Source organism: Alosa sapidissima, chromosome 7 (assembly GCF_018492685.1).
Source record: "Alosa sapidissima isolate fAloSap1 chromosome 7, fAloSap1.pri, whole genome shotgun sequence".
NCBI classification, from domain to species: domain Eukaryota; kingdom Metazoa; phylum Chordata; class Actinopteri; order Clupeiformes; family Clupeidae; genus Alosa; species Alosa sapidissima.
Genome location: NC_055963.1, coordinates 14,121,215 through 14,137,193, shown reverse-complemented (window position 1 = coordinate 14,137,193; position 15,979 = coordinate 14,121,215). Strand labels below are relative to the sequence as shown.

General features: G+C 46.1%; 1 protein-coding gene across 2 annotated transcripts in view; it reads left to right on the top strand.

Moving 5' to 3' along the window:
* The window catches only part of LOC121712996 (membrane-associated guanylate kinase, WW and PDZ domain-containing protein 3-like), a 42,117-nt gene that overhangs the window by 9,366 nt on the left and 16,772 nt on the right, over window positions 1–15,979 (top strand). For both annotated transcript variants that reach the window (XM_042097212.1, XM_042097211.1), the window contains 9 exons: window positions 252–371; window positions 3,085–3,258; window positions 5,243–5,411; window positions 5,935–6,017; window positions 7,166–7,333; window positions 9,194–9,704; window positions 10,417–10,963; window positions 11,279–11,342; window positions 11,544–11,987. In XM_042097212.1, the coding sequence (XP_041953146.1) occupies window positions 252–371; window positions 3,085–3,258; window positions 5,243–5,411; window positions 5,935–6,017; window positions 7,166–7,333; window positions 9,194–9,704; window positions 10,417–10,963; window positions 11,279–11,342; window positions 11,544–11,987 (2,280 nt within the window). The remainder of the gene's footprint in view (window positions 1–251; window positions 372–3,084; window positions 3,259–5,242; window positions 5,412–5,934; window positions 6,018–7,165; window positions 7,334–9,193; window positions 9,705–10,416; window positions 10,964–11,278; window positions 11,343–11,543; window positions 11,988–15,979) is intronic.

Below are 15,979 nucleotides of genomic sequence, written 5' to 3'. Positions count from 1 at the left end.
AAGCTCTTTTACATTTCTTTGATTTATGGAAACTGTTACAAATCTCTATCACATAGACATTGATTTTTCTTTTCTTTTTCCCGTTCCCAATACTTTTTTTTTGTTTTAGTACCAACATATGATCGTCTCAGTCATTTCCGACCGTATAACCAAATCCTCAACTGTACTCTGCACTGTGCTTTTATCTTCAAAAGACCCAAAAAAAGGACTCAAAGACTTCTCTTCCTTATCCGATGTCTGTCATTGTGCAGGCACCACGAGGCAGCCACGGGATGGGGAGATCTCGGGGGTAGACTACAACTTTGTCTCCATCGAGGAGTTCTTCTCTCTGGAGGAGTCCGGCGCTCTTCTGGAGAGTGGCAAGTTCAAGGGTAAGTGAGGACAGCTTGCCTCAGCCCTTATCTGTTGTAAAGCGCACGCTGCAGTGGCCTTGAGACGTGGTCGAAGCACGAAGCCTAGAGGGGGAAAAAAAAGAAACGTTGCACAAGAGCTCGCAAGTGCCCAGCAAGCATTTTCTTTCCTGAAATACAGTGAAAGTCTGTAAATACTCTTGGTGTGTTTTCAGACACTAAATTTGTTTCAGGGATTAGTGATGACATGCTAAACAGATTTGTGTTTTATTTCTATGATCTGACAGTCAGACCTTAAAATATCCTTTCTGAGGGCAGATACTTCAGATACTCTTCTCCAAAAAAATGAAGGCCCTAAATATATATGACTTTAGATGTCAAGCGCTTGAATTATGTCAAAACACTTAAGACTATTTTTATAATTGTCTTCCCTCCAAGCGGCTTTGTTTACTTTGTCGTTTTGGAAACTTTTTATGAAGGGCGACACAGATTTGATCGTCTTGACAACTTTGTGTGAAGGCCATAGCCTTCGGAAGTTTGTTATGTAAGCTGTGAGCATGGATGCTCATATTTTAAATAAAAGCCTGAAAGCCTATAAACCTATTTTTTAGATATTTGAGAAGGCTAAAAATCAGCCTGAACTTTACTACCCTTCCGAGTGAGTTTTAAGGGAGGGGCTGTCAGGCTGTCTCTGTGTGTGTGTGTGTATGTGTGTGTGTGTGTGTGTGTGTGTGTGTGTGTGTGTGTGTGTGTGTGTGTGCGAGTGTGCCCCTCCAGCTGTGGCCTGTACACGTGGCACTCCATGGCCGCATGCCAGCGTGCCAAACACGCAAGAGGGTAAAGGCATGGTGTGGTCTAGACCGACGGCCTCCCTCCTCAGTCACAGCAAAGAGCATCTAGCCAGCTTAAACAACACACTCACATTTACAGGCATACACACACATACACACACACAACTGAGAGATGCACACACAGCTGCATGCTCTCAAATGCACCGTGAATCTCTCTCACACACACACACACACACACACACACACACACGGCAACAAAAAGCACACAGGGACACACATCCAACAGTGCAGTAAGCCTGTAGTCCAACCAAAGTAAGCCCCCTTAATATGCAAAGTAAAAACATAAGCACAGATAAAGACTGATCTCTTCCAGTCACGTGGGCTTGAAATAGCCAAGCCAATCTTTCCTGAGTTTTACAGCCCAATCTGTCCATGTAATGCACATTTCTCTCTTACATCTTGACATAAAAAGTGTTGTAGTAGTGATGAGAAAATCCTTCCTAAGCCTGAACGTATTGTCTATATTTTACAAGGATCTCAATTGGGCCAGCACTTAACTTGAGCTGGGGGTGGGGGTAAAGCACGAGCTGTAGTATAATGACGAGCCTCGGCAACGACTCCAATTTTCATTATCTTCTCTGTGACGCATCTTTACAGGCGAGCGGCACACTGTGTACGGAAGGAAAGTGCTTTTGAGTCTTGACCTGCAAAAAAAGCAGAAGAGGATCGTCTCTATCAGTGATGTCAGCGCAGGGAGGCTGAACCGCACTGTTTTTTTTCCACTATTCTGTGCAGGAGAAAAGAGGCTTTTCTCCTTAATCCCTATTTCGGCTTCCTCTGCTCTCTTCTCTCCTCTCTCTCTCTCTCTCTCTGCCTTTTCCTCCCCACAAACACCCCTGTTGCGAGGCAAGGCAAGCACCTATACTTTCAAAATAAATACCCATATTTCTGCCAACGTAGCCGAGGACCCCGCTCCCATCTGTAAACTATATGCTCTTGTGCTTTTAGATCTTAGTGCTTTTAGATCTGATAATCTGAAGCCCCCGCTCACCATCCTAAAGTTCAAAAATATGCTTCGTAATGATACCATTAGTTCCTCCTGAATATGCGGTTGTCATGCATTGTAAGGACCTGCCAAGGCCTGTGTCACAACACTGGATTACTACTATTATCCAGCTGTAGCACCTTTCTCGCAACTCTCCACTGAAAATAGGACATTATATAAAGAAGTTTGTCACCTCATACACAAGCGCCTCTCTCTCTCTTTTTTTCTCTCTCTGTCTCCGCACAGACACAGGAAGATGTCATCTCAGTTGGGACGTCAGTTGTCAAGCCGTGGGAGTGGTTTTCTGTATGACTGATAGGGACGCGACCCTAAAACTTCATTTTTATGCACAGTTTTGTTCCCATCACTGTCACATTAAATTCAGCACGCTGGCCTTACCTGAATTTTAATAGCCCCACCGCATTATATATTTAGACGACACTCTTCAAACAAATGAAGGCGATCCCAGAGTACCGTTGTATAGACTGTTCTCTTCTACAACGAGGACTCGCCAAATGTCCCTGTGCCACAGTCCTTTATTATCAGAATAGGGCAGCGCTGTAACCTTTTCAGCAACTGTCCTTTGATAACAGTGGTGTTCATTTAAGGCTACAGTGGGATTTGATGCTGAAGAACAAAAACTCTTGTTGCAGTAAAAAAAGGTGCAGTGAATAAATGTCAGCATTTAGGTGTGTCTGTTTGTTGAGAGTTGCATCCTGCTGTAGCAGGTATATAAACATGTTTGTGTTTAACAGCTAATATTGTAGGTCCTTCATGAATAATGCAGGTACATGTATCTTTTTCATGTCAACTGAAGACTTGAGTTTAAACGTTAACCCTATGTAACCAAAAAACAGGGCTAGCCTACCCTCACATTGTTCTCTGACCTGCATTACAGGCAACTACTACGGCACTCCCAGACCTGTCCACATAGGTCCAGAGAGCCCCCCCATCACATATCAGGAGCACCGTAACCTACTGAGAAACTTCCGGACCCGCAGCAAGTCTCTAAGCAACCTGGAGAAGGCTGTGGAGGAAGGAGAGAACAGCGAGGAAGACTCTGGACTGTCAGGTACCCCCAGCGGAATAAAAAAGATGGGTTTTATTTTTCTGTACATTTGAAGCGTAATTTGAAACACTGGAGAACCGGTTCTGGCTTTACTATCTGTAGTGATAAAGTTGGCATTTTATTTACTCTACTTCTTCTTTATTCGATTTAAATATAATATAGGAGGAGCTTGTATCTGTGCTTCTATTTACTTAATAGACTTATGCAGCTTACATTTATTTAATAGACTAATGTAGCAGGGAGACCAATGCTTGCATATGGTATGATTCAATATATTTTGTACACATAATCAAAAAACAACTTCTTAAGTGAAAACCTTAGGAAGCATTCAGTCCTCGCTCAGGGAGTCGTAGGTTGTTAGGGCGCTTCGTTAAGATATTGGACACGCGGCCTTCCCAATCCCCCTGTGACCTGCTGTAAGCAGCAGCCATTTGCAGCCAAGGCCAGCTAATTAGATCTAGGTGAAAGTAAAGAGATGCATGCTGTTCAATGCAGCATAGATATTCAATTTCATGAAATCATATTTTGTTTATTTAGTGGTTTTCCTGATAGGGTTTGTCATGCAACTACAGCAGAACACCCACTGGTACGCAGATTGTGGTAAAATACTATTTGATTACAGATAGCATTTAGTAAATAAAAAAAAATCAAATGGAGGTTTAGGTATTATAAAGTGAATGTGATTATTATTGTGCAATAAGATAAGAGGGAAATGTTGGTCAACGGGACACAGCCTTCAGAGTCCCACTGAGTCTATCTGCCTCTTTATAGATCAGTCACCATTGCTTGTGTCTGCAGCATGTTGAGTAGCAACGGTTGCACCCTGCATGATACTGCAGAAAGTATACAGTATTAATGCTGTACATTTTTTTCTTGGCAACATGCCTCTGTTTTCTCTGTGTAAAAATCCCATTGGGTCATTAAAAGATCTTACCCACAGCAAAAACACAATCCCGCAGTATTGATCAGCAAAATGAGGGGTTAGGTAGCAGAATTACCTAGAGTGTCCTCTGTGCTTTGAATCATTTAAGTCTCTGAGCCTGCCAATACCCCCCGCCTCCCCCCATTTCCTTTATTTCATTCTGTTAACCGAGTCTCTCCCATATTGCAGAACTTCAGTGGTTAGCCTCTGCAGTGTGGCCATGTGGATTTGATATGGGCCTTCAGTTGATGCCTACAGTATGTGTGTGTGTGTCTGGAACAATGCCTGTGTCAGAGTTTCTTGTTGTGGTTGTTTGTGTGAGAGAGAGACACAGAGAGAGAGGGACAGAGAGAGGGAGAAAGAGAGAGAGAGGGAGAAAGAGAGAGGGCTGCTGCAGTCCCTCTGCAGGGCTCTGCTAACTGATCTTTATGCCACGCTCCAGACGCTGCATACCAGGATGTTTTGTTTTCAAACTGTTTCCAAAATGGCTGCCATTTGTTTTGTTTGCCCCACTGAGATGAGGTGAATCGGGAAGCTTTTATGTTTATATTTAGCCATTTAGCAGGCTCTTATCCAAAGTAATTTACAGCACAGGGGTGGCTTGCTCGTATCAGTGGTTTTATGCCCTAAGTACATATGTCCTTGGGGCTGGTAGCATTAGTATAGCATTAGTGGTAGAATGTGAAGACAAATTAGTCAATCTGAATTTGAGTTGCTATCCTGCTAGACATTCCATATAAATCTCTTCCTTACTTTTTTCAATAATCTCCCTGTGGACTTTGTGCTAATAGTTTAATCCCTAGTTTTGTCACTCACCCATCATATTCTATCTTCTGTACAACAATGAATTGTCCTTTTGTGAAACTTTTATTCAGACATTTATTCATTAGCAAATAGAGACTTTTTAGTAGCCCTAAAGCAGCAATAAGAGCTTTTGGTCGAAAACTAGCTGACGGACCACCTAAAAGCCATGTAGGCTAGCACCTTAACTACTGAGACACATTACCTTTGGATTATAATTGGGTTTTCAGTTGTGTGTGCGTGTGTTTTGGTGTGCTACCTCAGCAGGCTCTGCGGGCGCAAGCAGCGCACCCACCACCATCCTGTCCCCCAACCAGACGTGGGACCCCAGCAGCAGGGAGGGCAGCGGCCCGGAGAACGGGGCCAGAGGGGGCGCGCTGCCCGAAAACTGGGAGATGGCCTTCAGCGACTCAGGGGAGCCATACTACATAGAGTAAGCCTCGCCTTGGGGGATTGCATTCTCGTTTATTCACTCAGTCAGTCATTTTACAGTTCATAGTTTAAATATTTTGTAGAATATATCATGTGTCGTTTTAGGTTAAGGTACTGCCCCCTGTGGGCACTGTGGGTATAGCATGATATGAGATCATTGACAGTGTGAGTTTTATGAAAATTGAACTAATTAATTACAGTCTACCATGTCATGTAGATACATGTAATACGGTTATATAGTTTAATGAAGAGAATCTGCCCACTGGAGGTTGCATTGCTTTGAGGTGGTTTTATGACTGTGTTTTATTTCCATGTTAGTCAAGTTGCTAAGAGCGTCTGGTAATTGGTGTTTCTAATGAAGGTGATAAATGGCCAAGATTAGATCGTTATACATTGCACATCTTTACCTCACATTTTAGGAGTGCTCTCAGAGATTTAACACGCTGCTGTATCTAGGTGACATTGCATTATTTTTAGTATTTAGCGCTGATGAAGATACTCATTAAGGCTCCTGATGCTTTCAGTCATAACTCAAAGACAACCAGCTGGCTGGACCCCCGAGCGCAGAGCAAAGAGATCGTCAGCAAGACCGAGTGTGAGTGTGAGTGTGAGTGTGAGCTTGGCATCTCGCCAGTCTCCATACTCCTTCTCCACCTCCTCCTCCACCTCCTCCTCCCTTTGTGCCCATGCTGTTTTGGAGTGTCTCCCTCTGTCTTTCTTTCTCTTACTTTTGCTCTCTCTCTCTCTTTCTCTATGTGTATATATATATATATATCTCCCCCACTCTTCCTGCCTAAACCCCTTTGGTTTCCTCCTGTCCTGCTATCAGCCCACTCTCCTGAGTGCTCTCCGAAGGATTGAAGAAAAACTCCTCCTCTACCCATTCACTCTTCTCCTACCCTCCATCTTATCCACCTTCCTCCCTCCCTCCCCCCCCCCCCCCTCTCTCTCTCTCTCTCTCTCTTGCTGTCTTTCTCTGCCCCCAAAACCACTCTCCTTCTCTCTTTCTCTTATCTCTCATTTCTTTACCCCTTCTACTCTCTCTCATCCCATCCCATCTCCCTCTCTCTCTCTCTCTCTCTCTCTTTCTTCCGTTCTCATCTTTTTTTTTTGCAGTGCCAGTGTCACCGTGTCACTCACATTACACTCACTCCTGCACGGAGGTTGCACGGCGCTCTCAGCTCTCCCCATCTCCCTTCTGCTGCCTCTGCCAGCGCCTGCCTGTCAGCGTGCAGATAATGACCCCCCCCCCCCCCCCCCCTTTCATTCGAGCGAGCTCGCTGTTTCATTATGCCCCGCATCCAGTGGACACACACTCTGCATGCAAATGAACTGTTATGGAAGAAGTCATTACTGTACATCTGTTTCTAAAAAAAAATGTAGAAGTTCCTTAAACAAAAGAAGGGAATTGCCCAATCGCAAAATGGTAGTTATTGCTCACAGCCAGCAGATGGCGATGTGGTTCCTCAGTGGATGCTCACTGGCATGGGGAGTGTGCCCTCATGTAATCTGTAATAGGGGCACACACATGGATGACACTAAGCTGTATATACAAAACTTCCTAAGGGCAACATGAAGCCACCAACACTCAATTCAGGCAAGCATTGACCATATAGAAAATGCATACAATTTATATGTCGTTTTTAGTGTGTGGACATGTTAGGCATTGAAGTGTATTTTGTTTGTGTTCCGTTTGTTTTTGTACTGGACGCTGTCCATGGTAGATTTAACTAGATTATGTGCTTTGGGTGTTAGTGCCTGCGTTCACGGACCAGCCGTCGGAGCTGAAGGGCTACTCCATCCACACGCGGCTGTCCAAGGGGCCAAGGGGTTTTGGCTTCAACATCGTGGGTGGCAGCAGGCCCCGGGAGTTCCTGCAGGTGTACAGTGTCACACCTGGTGGTCCACCTGCGCTGAAAACAGGTAATAAAACACAGGACGTCTCTCTTACACTCTTCCAGAGGCACAGGCAAGTTCCGGAGATAACAAAAACTCAAAACAAAGAAATTATTAATGGTCATTTATTACTTGGTATTTTTTATTTCTTGAAAAAGTGTACAGTTTGTTGAAGTTGGCTATTTGTGAGACATGTTACGCCCAATATAACTTCAAATAGCTTCTGGTTATATATACAGCAAGCTCCTCTCCTGTGTACTGTGAGTCTATGCAGATATGCAGTATGTATTTACTATGCTTGCAGCAGGTTCATTTGTGCCAGACAATTTACAGTTTATCACAATAATCATCAGGGAATACTGTGTGCTAACCCTCTGTATTTGCATACTTTTTTCTTGAATCACAGTGAGCTTAGTTTGGTCAGTAAATAAAAAACATGAACATATAAAACTATACAGTTGACTGTAATACTGATTTGCACAGCATGTTTGAAGGTTAGCCTAAAGTAAAAGAACATGTTTTAATGCATTTATCACCAGACGTCCATATCTCGGTGGTACTTGTGAAACAGCATGGTATACGTTTTTTTTTAATGCCCCCTATAGCCATGTCCTGACACAGGTACACAGTTTAAATCACCATGACACAGCTATACGCTACCGTCCAAAACCCTGACCTCAACCTGTTAGGCAGCTTTGAGGAGAATTAAGGCAGAGAAACGTTCATTCCCTTCTTCTCTCGAAACTCAACCCCCCTTTTTTATGACTAAATCACTAGAAATGTTCATTCCCTTTTTCTCTCGAAACTCAACCCCCCTTTTTTATGAATAAATCACTAGATTTAATGGGCTGTTGTTCTCACAGACGTCTCGCAGAGAGACTGACTGACCGAAATAAAGAGAGAGATAGAGAAAGAGAGAGAGAAAGAGAGAGAGAGAGAGAAAGAGAGAAAGAGAGAGTGGGCAAGGGTGCGGAAGAGAGAGAGTGAGACGGGAGAGTGGGCAAGGGTGCGGAAGAGAGAGAGTGAGACGGGAGAGTGGGCAAGGGTGCGGAAGAGAGAGAGTGAGACGGGAGAGTGGGCAAGGGTAGAGAGAGAGTGAGACGGGAGAGTGGGCAAGGGTGCCGAAGAGAGAGTGAGACGGGAGAGTGGGCAAGGGTGCGGAAGAGAGAGTGAGACGGGAGAGTGGGCAAGGGTGCCGAAGAGAGAGAGTGAGACGGGAGAGTGGGCAAGGGTGCAGAAGAGAGAGAGAGAGGAGGTGCATTTCACCAGGAGAGCTCACTCCTGTTTGGTTTTGGCCTGGCTCCTATCCTCTTATCTCTCCCTTCATCCCTCTGTCTCTCCCTCTTTTTGTGGGATTAGGGCCGTGTGATTGTGAGGTTCTCATGGTCCTAATCTACTGATCTGCTTCTAATCCCGACGAGGCTGGAGGGCTTTAATCCCGCTATCTCTGACACACACTGCTCCCTGCTCACGTGCCAGCATACAATATATATATATACACACCGTATAGCACTCTCAAATGACTATACTCTTAATACTATATACGCACGTATGTGTGTCCGCACGTACCCTCTGCCACACACATTCACATGTACATACGCAAGCATTCACACCGCTGACATGTATGTATCTGGGGAAATAAAAGTAGGTTTGCAGCAGTTCTATTTTCATTTGACTGAGAAACATGCTCACACCTGTAAGAAAACATGGATAAACCATCCAGTGATGGTTAAGCCTTGAAAGCCAGAAATGACACTACAGCTAACTGTCCCAGCAGGTGTCAGTGTTAGTCATCTATCTTTTCATGACATACACACTCTTTTCCTCCACCTCTCCTCCTCACGCCCCCACCCCATGTCTTCTCCCACTCTCTTCTCCCTCCGCAAGCGGACCTCCTGGTCTACATCAACGACACAAGTGTGCTGGGCTTCTCCCACAAGGAGGTGGTGGAGATGCTCAAGTCAGTGCCCATGGGCCACAGCGTGGACGTAGTGGTGCGGCGTGGCTACCCCATGCTCTACAATCCCGACGGCTGTCCCAAGAACCCCCAGCAGCTGACCGCTCCTCCCCCGGACGCCGCCCAGCCCCAGAACCACCTGTCCGAGGCCCGTCACCACCACCACCACCACCATCACCACCACCACCAGATGGGCCCCCTGGGGATGAGCCGCTCCCAGTCGCAGCACAACGGCATCTACCCCAGGTCCCCGCTGGACGCCAACGGCAACGCAGCGAGCTACGGGGGTGTGGCGCCGCCCTCGTACGGTCTCACCAACGGCAACCCTCTCGGGGGACCCTCTGGACTGCAGCACGGGGGTGCGGTGGGCCCCCCGCCTCCTGAACGCATGTCGTCCAGTCACAGCGACACCGAGGTGGCCTCAGTTGGTGGGAGTAAGAGGTAAACAAAGACACCAGTGGCGCGTACATAATTAACACACAGAGCTGCTAAGCACTAATGCTACTTATACTGCCATTATATTGTTTGATACAGTCAATATCTCATTAACTCTATAAATGCATTAAAAGTATCACTAGAAAAACTAGTAGAACTATCAACACATGAGACTCATGAGATTTTTGCCTCTCTCCTAAGCCCATCTATTTCACCTTCCGATTTTAAAAGTGGCTCATTCATTTTGTTCACATACAACAAGCTAAAGGACAAAGACCTTAAGGTTATTGTGTTGGCAGAGAGGCAAACAGAGCGTCTATGACAGACTCTTGTTTACGCCGACTCCTTGGTACAAACCAAGGTTAATGTTGTGAATAACCTGTTCTGAAAAACACTTGGACTCAGCACACCTATGAATAACTGAGGGTGGACAAAAGTCTCAGATTGATGTGTGCTTTCATTTGCCATCAGTTTTATCGCCATTTCAGTTCCAGTTTTCGCCGTTCCAGTTTTATCGCCATTTACCATTTCAGTTCCAGTTTTTATTTTTTTTAATGTGTGTAGCCCTGAGTTTTGGACAGACAGAGGTGTAGTCTTTGTGTCAGTGATGTGGAGGTGCAGCTCAGTTGTCGAGCTAGATGAAGATAGTGTCTGTAGATAGTGTCTGTACTGTAGATGCCTAGGTAAACCTCTGGCTCCTCTCATCCCCTCTTTGTAGAGGGTCACTGATCCGCAACTACAACAACAACTCCCTCCCTGCTCCCAGGCTTCTTCACCAGAGCTCCAAGTCGTCCGAGAGTGACCTCTCCTCCTCGGCCACGCTGCCCATCGCCAAGCTCCCGCTGCCCCAGCCCGACGTGGGCACCGCCGCCTCTTCGTCCTCCTCCGCCACCACACCGGGTGCGCCCAGCGCCAGCCAGCGCCCGCTCATGCCCCAGACCTCACTGGTCGTGACGCCGCCCGCGGACGTGGCAACCACGTGCGGTTTCAACGGCTGCCCGGTCAACAGCCACCCCCGCGCCAACCCTGGCAGCCTGGCGTCTCCGGGAGCACCAGGAGGAGGGGCAGGGGGGGAGATGGTGCCCGTGGCCCTGGGGAAGAGTGAGGGTGGGGGCATGGGCTTCAGCGTGACAGCCGGGGGCCAGGGCGGGCAGCTGGCTGTGGTCAAGAGGGTGTGGGACAGGCGGCAGTGCCCCTCCCTGCAGGCAGGGGACGCTATCATCAAGATCAACGGTGCCGATGTTCAGAGCCTCAGCTTTGCACAGGTGTGACGCCGTCCACTGGGAGGTTTAATGCCAAGAGACCTTCTGCTAATGTATCTGTTTGTGTTAGCTAAGTTTAGCTGATCAGTATGAATATGTTGTTTGAATTACATTTCCTTTTGGGAAAATATGATTAAAGATTTGAATTCTCCATAGTGTCAATCTGAATTTCAAAGCCATATTAATTTAATGAAACCATTCTGTCTTCAATCTATTTTAGTTATGTAATCAAAGTTTTTCATTCCTTTGAAAGCCAAGCAAACTAACTGTAGTTTGAATAGTTTTGTGCACGAGTGACGTGGTGTGATATCATTTCAGGTCCAGAGAGTGCTCCAGGAGCATATTGTTCAAGGAGAGGTGGTTCTGCTGGTTTACAGAGGAGGCAAGTAGCACATATTTAACTTATTTAATCATATATGAGGGTGTTAAATTGGTAAAGAATCTGTATAAAATGGCAAATTGCAATTCTTGGTAAGCATAAATACCAAGTCAATAGTGAAAATAGTGCCACATAGAAGAGCAACGTATCTGGATGTTTATTTATTCACAGCTAAATTCTCTTTCCTTCTTGTGCTCATCTCAGGGCCTGGCTCTGCCATCTCCCCTAACTTCTACAAGCGCATGCCCCACACACACAGCTCGTCCTCGCTCCCACAGACCTCCCCGGACCTGCTCTCCCCGTCCTCGGACACCACGGCGCCCACGCCCAACGCCCTCTCGCCCACCTCCCCCTCCGCCGAGGCGCCCTCGTTGGTCCAGAGCACCAGCTTCCTGGACTCCATCCCCGTGACCCTCACGCTGGAGCCGCGGGACTGGTTAGGGGACGAGGTGGGCAGCGCTGGCGGTGGCACTGGCGGTGCCACCTCTCGCTCTGCGTCGTCCGCGTCCACCCTGGGCGCGGTGTCCAAAGGCCAGCCGGCAGACGGGAGAGGCGGCCTCCTGTCCAAGGCCCTGGACGTGGAGCTCCGGAGGAGACCCGGCGAAGGCTTCGGCTTCGTCATCGCTTCTCAGGATGTGGTCAACGGAGGTGAGTTGGGCTCGTGTCTTACACGTCTCGTACTCCTACCGTCTGCTGTAGGCTCAGAAGTGCCTTTCCCCCGTGGTGCACAAATATGGCTGATGTATTTCTTGGTGTACTCTGCATGATTTTGTCTAAAAGCGTCTGCTGAATTCAGTAAAGTATCCCTATCAATCAAAATGTAATTGATTGTCGGGGGAGCTTATCAAAGACGTGGACGCTGTCCAGGGACTATGCACTTGTTTTGGAAGCTGAAACTTTTCCGTAATTACCTCATACTCACCACCCTGTCCAATTACGGATGACGGTTTTCTGGCAATGCACTCCGTCCGGTCTCTTCCAAGTGTCCTTGCCTTAAACTTGTATCCTGCCTCACTCTCAAACAAAGTCGTGTGCCAAATGAATAAATGAAAATGCGCTGTGGACGCCCAGTGTCAGGGCCTCAGGAAGCAGATGACTGGTATTACCCTGAGAGCAACTGTGTTTGTTTTTGAGTAAATGATTGTTATGGAGGCAGCTGCATTAGCAGTGGTAATAGTGATGTTTTACCCAGGTTGATTGTTTATTTGGAGTATGAATATTTAGTTTGAACCTGATTCTGTTTTGTTGATGTTTTGTTGTCTTATTCCCAGAGAGGCCCTTTATTCCATAAATTAAATTAACTCCTCAGGACGGAGTTTTTGTTTTCTTTTTCCATTTTTTCAGAACATAAAACACTAAATGAAATGGTATATCATGGTTACTGTAGTTTATCTCATTATACAACTCATGTCTGCAGCCTGCGCAAATTATGACGTTCTTCAGAATACGCCCTGAAAGAGCCGAATGAATTATGATTATTTATGTTAAATTATGTGAACATTAAGTGAGCCTGGATTTTCTCTCTGTACAGTGGTGCAATGATGCAAAACCAACTAGAGACACCATGTCAACAGCCGTAATAACTTCTGTTATCCTGCTTATCAGCTGGAGAGACTGTGGAAGGCTCCGAGCAAGCACTTTCTTATCCTCCTCTTCCACCTGTCTGTGTTCAGTTCTGTAACATAAGGGTTTAGCCTGGATGAGGCTAATGGTTTTTTCCCTCATGCTGGGAATATCACAGTGAACTTATAACCCTGATGACTCCAGAGCGTTTGAAGATATGCAACATGATATGTAAAGCGATGTTAGTTTCAAGCATTTTTTATTATGGCCTGAAATGAATGTTACAGTAATGTTATGGTAATGTTTGGCAGTCGTTTGATGTAGGGCTCACTCGAGCATAAAACCTGCCCGCGTTTGGCATTCCTCTCGTTGCAGCACTGCGGTGGGAGCCTGAATGTAAATGTTTATGCCAGAGCGTTGAGAGCGTTGATCTGTGTATATTTATTCCAGAGCGTTGAGAGTGTTGATCTGGGTACCTCCCCTCAGGCTCGTGGCTCTCCACTCCTTTGTGTGGATGCTTGGACTTCTGGGATCCACTTGTGTATACTTTTGTATGTGTGGGTGTGGGTGGAGTTGTGCTTTTTGTCCGGGGTGTTGTGTGCGTGTGTGTTTGTTTGTGTCTGCGTGTGCGGGTATGTGTGCGTGTACATTTGTGTGTGTGTGCGTGTGTGTGTGCATTTGGGTGTGCGTGTGTGTGTGCGTGTGTATGTATATGTGTGTGCAAGCAAGCATACTGTGAGTCATGTTTTTGTATGATTTTTTTATACAAGGAACCATAGTACTTGCGTCCCATACTCCATCGCCCTTGCCCTGTCTGATGGGGAGGTGCAGTTTATAGACAAGGAGAGGGCACCTGCAGCCTGTGTGCAGTTTAGTATGTGCCATTCCCATAATGCCACAGTGGAAAAACATTTGTTAGGCTTTAAGGAAAAAATAAATATTTCTGTATTTCTCTTTACTTTTTTAAACTTATTCCCATTTTTGGTGATGGCATAAGCATAAGGTATATAAGGTTTCTTGAAGTACAGGACTGTGATCTTGGACCAAGGGAATCTTTTGATGTCATTTTCAACTTGGAGAAACAATCTCCTTGGCGATTCAGCCAGCCATAGAATTCTCTCCAAGAACTGTTTGACGGAGAGACACTCAGCGACATGAATGAGGTCTGATGGCACTCCTCTGCTGCTTGGACTCTTCTATCCCCCTCTCCTTCTACTTCTGTGCGTACTTCTGTGCAATCTCTCTCTCACTTCTGTCTGTCTGCCTTCTCTTTATATTTATCTCCTCCACTGCTATCTGGTGTTCTCTGGGTCACTCTCTCAGTCTCTCAGTCTCTCTCTCTCTCTCTCTCTCTCTCTCTCTCTCTGCATCTCCCTCTTTGTCACTCTGATTGTCTTTGTCTCTGTTTTTGCTCTTATTCAGTCTTTCTTTTTCTCTCTCTCATCTTTCCCTCGCTTCCTTGTCCTTATCGCTCACCTCTTCCGCACCCTTGCCCACTCTCACACTCTCCCGTCTCACTCTCTCTCTTCTGCACCCTTGCCCACTCTCCCGTCTCACTCTCTCTCTCTTCCTCTCTCTTCGGCACCCTTGCCCACTCTCCCGTCTCACTCTCTCTGTCCAGCCAGTAACTGACTCACTCACTCAATTTATCTCTTTCCTCCTTTCCATTTGTTTCCTCTCTCTCTCTGTCTCTCTCTCTCTGTCTCTCTCTCTCTCTCTCTCTCTCTCTCTGTCTCTCTCTCTGTCACTCCATCTTCCTCTCCAGATGGTGGTCAGTGTGAGAATCTGGTGTAGTGTAATAAGCTGTCTCTTATTTTGTGTCACTCACAGTATTTTTCTTCCGTGTTCTATCTGCCTTTCTCTTCTCTTTCTCTGGGCTTTCCCTGTCATGCTCTCTCTCACCCTTTTATAGCTCACTCCGCCTCCTCCCACTCCCCCCCATCTCTCCCTCCCGCTCTCTCTCTCTCCCTCCCTCCCTCTCTCTCTCTCTCTCTCTTTCTCTCTCTCTCTTGCTCAATCCCACTCTCACTCCATGTCCTGCTCAGTTTCATGTGTTCGGTCTTTCTCCTCCATGCTCTTCAGTGGTGTCTCTCCACTGTGGAAGTCAATGGGTCTCCTGCAGTTGTAGTGTAAAAAATAATATTTGTAGCCTTTTGCTTTGGGATCAAACGTGTATTTGTTAAGAGGATTAAAAAGAACAGATCAGAATTAGGATTGGAGATTTCCCAGCACTTGTTTTCCATACTTACTGAAAATGTTGGAGAGGCTACAATCGGCACTGAAGACTGTGAAGGACTCCAAACGTAACTACAATGCTTTTATTGTTTCTTCTTTTAATTTGTTTTTATAGAATAGCATTTGAATGCATGGATTTGGTATTGTCACAACTTCAGCAGAATCTGTGTGTTTTTCTCTGTATATGTGTATGTGTCTGTGTGTGTGTGTGTGGGGGGGGGGGGGCGGTTGTATGTGTGTGTGTGTGTGTGTGTGTGTGTGTGTGTTTGTATGTATGTGTGTGTGTGTGTACAGTGTGTACGTGTGTGCATGTGTAGTCAGGCAGTGGTGTTTTTAAGACATAGGGGGCACTGCTAGGCATGCCTGCTCTTACATACCCCCTGTGAGTTCATCCTACTAATTATGCAGCCGGATGGCTCTTGGCTTTGGTAAACCTGCCGCCAAAATGCCTGAAATAGTTTCAGCTGGGCCCCGGTCGGTGAGTTCCACTGATGAATGCCCTAATTCTCTGCCTTTTTCATCAGAAAGCACTGATGACTGATTTCACCCCACGTTATGACCCTGGGAGAAGACAGAGCGACGTGCAGCTGCATTGAGGACTGTTTTCTTCCTCAGGCTCTGAGGCTGTTTTGGACTGTGAGGTTTTATCAGTCAATTGAGTTTGCTTTGACTCCTGTCATTCCAATCTGTTAGGGGTTGTATGCTAGGGTTGCCTTGAGATATTGCAACATGCCATTGTTTTTTTCAGCTACATTTTATGTCTTTTTTTATTTAGCACATTTCTTAGATTTCAGTATTTTCATTTAAAGTGACAGTACTCAGCTATTTGTGCAATTGCTGAT